The sequence below is a fragment of the Portunus trituberculatus genome, chromosome 19 (assembly GCF_017591435.1).
Source record: "Portunus trituberculatus isolate SZX2019 chromosome 19, ASM1759143v1, whole genome shotgun sequence".
Lineage (NCBI taxonomy): Eukaryota > Metazoa > Arthropoda > Malacostraca > Decapoda > Portunidae > Portunus > Portunus trituberculatus.
In genome coordinates this window covers 5767501-5775000 of record NC_059273.1, presented here as the reverse complement: position 1 = coordinate 5775000, position 7500 = coordinate 5767501, and the positions used below count along the sequence as shown (strand labels likewise).

General features: G+C 48.6%; 1 protein-coding gene and 1 long non-coding RNA gene across 2 annotated transcripts in view; one reads left to right on the top strand and one right to left on the bottom strand.

Moving 5' to 3' along the window:
* Nucleotides 1–7500, bottom strand: part of LOC123506213 — a 33762-nt gene that overhangs the window by 3817 nt on the left and 22445 nt on the right. The window lies entirely within an intron of this gene.
* The window catches only part of LOC123506212 (sex peptide receptor-like), an 18525-nt gene continuing 13931 nt past the window's right edge, over nt 2907–7500 (top strand). The window contains exon 1 of the mRNA XM_045258138.1: nt 2907–5030. Within this exon, the coding sequence (XP_045114073.1) occupies nt 3367–4572 (1206 nt within the window). The 5' untranslated portion in view covers nt 2907–3366 and the 3' untranslated portion in view covers nt 4573–5030. The remainder of the gene's footprint in view (nt 5031–7500) is intronic.

The following is a 7500-nucleotide window of genomic DNA, read 5'->3' as shown; positions in this document are numbered from 1 at the left end:
AGAGAGAGAGAGAGAGAGAGAGAGAGAGAGAGAAATGAATAATTATAGACCTGCAATGATGGATGAAAGGTTGAAGGCCAGAAGGGAGTAGCGATGGATGTATGGAGAGAGAGAGAGAGAGAGAGAGAGAGAGAGAGAGAGAGAGAGAGAGAGAGAGATCGTTCTACCAAACCCTCTTTGTTTATTTTGGATGGTTTGCGAGGCGAGTGGGAGGGAATAGGGAGGAAAGAGAGGGGAGGAGGAGGAGGAGGAGGAGGAGGAAGGGGGGGAGGAACGAGACAGCGGAGTGAGGGGAGATTGGGAGGAAACAGATGAAGAGTAGAGGGGAAGAGGGGAAGGGGAAAGAACATGATTAGAAGAGGAAGCATAAGTGTGTGTGTGTGTGTGTGTGTGTGTGTGTGTGTGTGTGTGTGTGTGTGTGTGTGTGTGTACGGAAAGAACATGCAAAGATAAGGAAGCAAATAAACATATACGTACAAACTTGATGGTGATTAATTGGTGATAAAGTATTCATGAAATACATTTAAACTAATTAACACGGGAAGAAGAGTAAGAGGAAAGAAGAAGAAGGAAGAAGAAGAAGAAGAAGAAGAAGAAGAAGAAGAAGAAGAAGAAGAGAGAGAGAGAGAGAGAGAGAGAGAGAGAGAGAGAGAGAGAGAGAGAGAGAGAGAGAGAGAGAGAGAGAGAGAGAGAGAGAGAGAGAGCTCGGCAATCATTAATATCTGCAAATGGTGGTAATTTACTACTTAATGAAGCGGCAGGATGACCTTTAGAGGCGATAATTAGATGTTAGACGAGGTGAGAGAGAGAGAGAGAGAGAGAGAGAGAGAGAGAGAGAGACAGACAGACAGACAGAATAAACACGAGATGGAGAGGTAAAGGCAAACACACCTTCACAATATATCACTTACGTCCGGAAAGATTAAGGTAAGGTGAGGTAATTAATTGTATCATGCTTAGCGAGCTTGAAATCACAGGTGAAGGAAGGAATGAGGACAGGAAGACAACAAGATGGAGAAGAAAGGTAAGGAACATGCAGGTACAGAAGACGAGACAGCAAGGCAAGAAAGGTGAGGAGGGAAGGTAAGGAACAAGTAGGTAAATTATGCAAAACAAGTGCTTGGAAGGAAGGCAACTGAGCGTCTTAACCTTAACGAGAGGACACTAAAGAAGATGTCCCAGGAAATTAAACACAGACTTAGGGAATAATACAGATGAAACAAAGGAACGAAGGTTTGCAATGGAATTCGTGGCCTCGAGGAAGCGGAGAGTAAAAATGCCGTAAGGAGTTAAGAAGGAAAATTACAGAATAATACAAACAGGATAAGGAGAGTAAATAACATGTCTTAGGAAGTTAAGGGGGAATGTTACAAAATAATACAAATAGAACAAGGATATGAGGATTAGTGAGTGAAAAGAAGGAAAGACGATAAATATATTCAAAGCTTTCAGTAAAAATGGCTTAGGATGTTAGGAAAATAATAAAAAAATGAAACAAATTGAAAAAAATGAAAGTTAATACATGAAAACACACAAATATTTACATTGAAAATCTTAAGGGAAAAAAAGAAAGTTAGGAAGGAAACTTATGGAGTAATGGAAATAGAAAAGAAAGAAATGTTTGTACCTGACAGGAGAGATAGAGAGGTGAATGCATTGAAAACCTTGGGAAACGAAGATAGAGATATGTAAGGGTTTTAAGGCAACAGAATATCGATTAATAAAATAGAACAGAAACCAAGGCAGACGAAGAAGAGGAGCGATAATGAAGCAAATACACTGAACACTTTAGAAAATAAAAAAAAATAAAGAGCTATATAAGGAATTTCAGGGGACAAAAAAACTTGAAATAAAACAAACAGAAGAAGAAAACCAATGTAAGGAAATGAGAACAAGGAAAGAAACGGAGTCGATTTGAGCCAAACTAATTAAAAGTTAATCCATAGTAAAACGAACTGATTACAATACTTGATCCACAAAACACAAGGAAAATTATCAAACCCAAGCGAGGAAAGAAATTAAGGTAAACGCAGGTAAGGAAAGACACACAAATAACGAAAGCTTAGCAATTAACGTGAATCGACAGTAAAAACAAGCGAATCACGGCATTTAAACACGACCAGAAGAAGAAAGGAATAGACAATGCAGAATGAAAGCAAAGCAAGGAAGTGAGAGTGACCAAAGGGGAGGAGGAAAGTAAATGACACAATTGAACTAATCTAATCAGGTCAATTGAGGGCAAGGAAGGTAATTGGTCCACCTGAGATTAAGACTAAGATTCACGTGGGCGGAGGGAGGCCAGGTGAAACTTCCTACCTGCCTGAGTTTGAATGTAAAGCAGACACATGTGAACAGTGAGTGACTTATTATATCTCTCTCTCTCTCTCTCTCTCTCTCTCTCTCTCTCTCTCTCTCTCTTTGTAGTATTTAAGTACTTCTGAATAATGTCTAGGTTTAAGTTCTCATAATTTCAACAGGTTTTGCTTTACTGCAATTCCTGAAGTCAGGCCAGTGTGCCATTGTTCCCGAAACAAAAGAAACGATGCTGTAACTGACACTGCTATTACTGATAAAGATACTACTACTACTACTACTACTACTACTACTACTACTACTACTACTACTACCACTACTACTACTACCACTACTATTACCATCGCCAACGCTGTTATTATTATTATGGTTATGCTACTCAATCTATCGGATCCTTTCGTCAATAATTTACGGTAGGTAGAGCACACACACACACACACACACACACACACACACACACACACACACACACACACAGCTGATGAGGCCAGATGTTAAGTCGCCACACACGGAGTACAGTCTGACGTTCATCCGTGAAAGGTTACAAAGTTACGGTTCATGCACCTGGCGCCCGGCGTGGCTATGGGTGGGAAGAGGGAGCAGGAGGGTCACGGAGGGAACACAGGGAGACTGGAATGGTAAAGGAAAATCGGAAGGTTCGCCAGAAATTCTGTACAATGTTGAAACCCGCGAGCGTGTCCTGGCGAGAGCAGCCTCACGCCTCACGCCTCTCAGTTTGGCTGCGGCCGTGGTGATGGGTGGATGTGTCTGCACCGCCTCCCTCGTCCCTGCCACACGCTCGCTCACTCAGCCGCCGCTGCACCGGGCATGACCCACCGCCTCCTTCAGGACTTAGCGACGCTGCCTAGGACTCCCGCACAGTGCAGGCGACCTATGGCGTGACCGATGGTAGGCGTGGTTCCTTTACTCGTGAACTGACTCGCACTGAGGTGACCAGCCACACTCACAATGGTGATGGTGGTGAACGCAGCGTGAGTAGCAGTGCCTGACCCTACCCCTTGCCCGGCCCGTCACGACCCCACCGCTGCCATCATGGAGGAGAACGTAACGCTGGACGAGGCTGTGTGCGGCGACAACTTCACCCTGGACGGCAACATCACCGCCAACACCTCCATGGAGCCTCACCACCACCTCAACGTAAGCGGCCAGTACCCGCTGGATTTAGCGGTGCCGCTGTACGGGTACGCCATGCCCGTGCTGCTGCTGGTCACCACGGTGGCCAACACGCTGATCGTGGCCGTGCTGTGGCAGCCACACATGCGCTCCCCCACCAACGCCGTGTTGATGGCCATGGCGCTCTCTGACATGCTGACGGTGCTCTTCCCGGAGCCCACCTTCTTCTACATGTACACGCTGGACAACCACGCCAAACCCCTGCACCCTCCCGCCGCCTGCTACGCCTGGTACGTGTTGCACGAGCCCATCCCCAACATGTTCCACACGGCCTCCATTTGGCTGACGGTGCTGCTGGCCACGCAGCGCTACATCTCCGTGTGCCACCCGTCGCTGGCGCCCCGCTGGTGCACGCAGAATATCGTCACTTGGGCCATCGTGTGGGTGTTCTTCTTCGCCGCCATCCATCAGACGCCGCGGGTCTTCGAGAACCACTACGAGTCCATGCAGATAGAGTGGGAGGGCCAATGTGTGTGGGTGTGCAGGGTCACGTACAATTCCTGGGTCACCACCATCAAAATCGATGTATATTATCCAATATATTTCTGGTTCCGGGTGGTATTCGTGCACCTGGGGCCGTGCACAGTGCTCGTCGTGCTCAACGTGCTGCTCTTCAAGGCCCTCAAAGAGGCTCAGAAGCGAAGAAAGAAGCTTCTCAATGAGAAGAGCTCCAGCAAGGAGTGCAGGAGGCTGCGCGACCATAACACCACGCTGATGCTGATCGTGGTGGTGTCTGTGTTTCTGGTGACGGAGATCCCCCTGGCGGTCATCACCGTGCTGCACATCATGTCCAACTCGGGCCTCAACATCTTCTCGGAGCAGTCCTACGACAGCGTCATGCGCTTCTTTATCATCTCTAATTCCTTCATAATTTTCTCGTACCCCATAAACTTTGCCATCTACTGCGGCATGTCGCGCCAATTCCGTGAGACCTTCCGTGACCTGTTCGTGCGCGGCGGCAGCCAGTCATGGCGGCGCATGGACTCCACACGAGACTCCCGCGGCTCCATGTACAACGGCCCACCCCGCAACTGCCGCTCGATGACCTCCGAGACGATTATCTGAGGACGGGCAACGCCAGGTGAAGGCGCCTCCTCAAGGCGAGCCTCATCTGGCTTCCAGACCTCCTCGGAGCTCACAGGCCAGACTTTCTACAATGGTACCCGTAGCTCGGTGGCCAATGTGAGTGAGCTGGCCGAGGGGCACTCCCCGGAGCCCGCTGCGGCGCGAAGGGCGGGGCTATCTAGGAACATGACGGAGGTCGACTACTACCAGGTGGATACGCCGGAGGATGGCGTTACTGGGGGCGAGGCCAGCGCCCAGGAGGCCACTCAAAACACCACAGGCAGCGGGGGTGACAGGGAGGGGCTGTTGGTGAGCGGGCCGCGTGGCGAAGGCCGCCGCAGCCCCTCTGCCCTTAGGGTGCACTTCGAGACCAGCAGCAGCACGGGCGGCATTGAGGAAGAAGAGGAAGACCTGCGGCCGGCAGTGAGCGAGACTGTGTTGTAGGCGACCCTCGGCAGGTGAGTCACACCCGCGCCAACCCGCGCCCACCTGTCCCGCTCTTCCTCACCCTCACTGCCACCCCTCCAAGGCCAGGCCCCGCCATTCATTCCTCACCCCATCCCTCACCCCGGACATGAAAACAAGATGCCTGAATCCCAGCCCCCACCCCGTCCCTTCACCTCCTCCTCGCATGCTTCACCAAGCTGTGGAAATTCCGCCAGAGCCAAAACACACTTTTTATCATGAATATTCTTTCACTACAAAGCGGGCCCCGTCACTTTTTTGTCCCGCCCTTGTCCTCGCTCCCCCGCACTCTGACGGTCGTACGGTGACAGAAATAGCGGCACTGACAGCTTAATTAGTAAACCTGCTTCGTGGTATCTCATTGTCTCATTCTGCTTCGCTGCTCCATTACAAAGTAACCTATTATGATTCACCTTTTTTCCTCCCCCTATCTTCCCACTCTGTCACTCTTGCCTTTAATGGCCGCGTCACTCCATTCTCTCTCTCTCTCTCTCTCTCTCTCTCTCTCTCTCTCTTCCTTGCATTTGAGTTGAAGCTTTACTCAGTGCATTCAATCGACACACACACACACACACACACACACACACGTTCATTAATGGAAGGCTAAGCCCAGACAAAGCTTTTAGATGAAATCAGAGCCCGAAGAAAAGTTAATGTAAAGTTGTACCTGCCCATGACACGAGCTGGCTTAGTAGAGAGAGAGAGAGAGAGAGAGAGAGAGAGAGAGAGAGAGAGAGAGAGAGTTGCGTTACGGACGACTGATAATAATTGTAGGCTTGAGTGTCAGGACAGAATCAAGGGAAATGTGATGCGATGTGTGTGTGTGTGTGTGTGTGTGTGTATTTCAATCGATCCTACTGTGACTGCGCAAGTGAGCCAATTCATCAACCAATCCACTCAATCCACCAATCCTTTCCGTCCATCAACCGCCTGGAATCCTAACGACTAATTCCGGGTGACGTCAGCGTGAGTTCCTATCCGTTATCTCGGCGCGTTATCGATTACACGACCCGTACTAAGGTCAAGGGTCAAGACTCGCCGGTCAAAGGTCAAACTCACGAGGTCATGCGTTGGAACTGACCTCTCTCTCTCTCTCTCTCTCTCTCTCTCTCTCTCTCTCTCTGTCACAAACCATTAGATAAATAAACAAGTCAAGCTATTCTTACGTGGCAGTCCTGTGGATAATGGAAGGCGTGGGTGGCGTGGCAGGTTTTAGGCTCTGCTTGGCTTGGCGTGGGTGGCTGTGGGTGATTTGGCATGGCTCGTCGTGGCTTGGCTTGGTGTGGGTGGCTTGGATTGGCGTGGATTTAATCAGTGCTGTCTTTCTACTTGATGCGTGTGTACGTAGTCATGGTTACGTACTGAGTGTGTGTGTGTGTGTGTGTGTGTGTGTGTGTGTGTGTGTGTGTGTGTGTGTGGTGAGCTACGTGAATTGTGAGAGTAGTGTTGCAATTCGTGTTTTGTGTGATATTATAAGTGGTTTAATTGTGATGCATGTTATATATGTGTGGTACTGTGTGGTGTGAATGTTGCTGTGCTGTGTTATGTTATTGTAGTGTATGTGGAGTTATGTGTGCTAACGTTTGGTGTTGAACTATGTAATGTGGCAACCGTGATGTGGTGCAGTGTGTGGAAGAGTACATGGCGTGTGGCGTGCAATGAGATGAGGTGAGGAGCAGGTGATGGATGACTTAACGGGCCGTGAGGTGGCGTGCTACCACACCGCCTGATAATGGAAAGGCATGCGTGGCGAGGTGTGTGGGAAGTGAAATGGCACGAGAGAGGAGGCGAACTTTCACTTTTCCACGAGACTAATTGGTTAGAATCGTTCACTCTTTGCACTCGGTAACGCAAGCACTGTGCACTATTAACAACTCAGTCCTCTCGTCCAGGCCTCCTCCTCCTCTTCACTGACAGACGGAGATAAAAAACGAGTCTTGCTTTCCCATTCCTCCTCATCCTCTCCTTCAGTACACACAATGCCACTAAAACCTCGTAAACATAAAAAAATAAACGAAGCGGATGAAAACACAAGCGGGGAATTTAGAGGCAAGGATTCACAGAAGGGTATTTCACATGGATTAAACCTGCACATGAAAAGCATCCGGTACATAAACACGAAATAATGCTGCCATGATTACCACCACTACGCTGCTCTCTTCTTTGGCCTAGTGACGTAACAAAGGGGTCATTGTATAAGCCAGACTGCCTTCATGCATTGTGGACGGGAAAAATTGGGGTATACAAAGTTATTTTACAATGAAAGCTGAAAACTGAGCTAACTGGTGAGCCTTACTGTAGCTCCGCCCACCTTGTCACCACGTGAGTATTGAGTCGTGTTCTGAAACGCTTCGCTCTCTCACCAAAACAATTTCATAGCCCAGAGAGATAATTAGCCGTGTTCTCCTGTTAGTATTGTAATGAATTTGTTAAAGTCACGAAAACCATGAAAAAAATACTAAA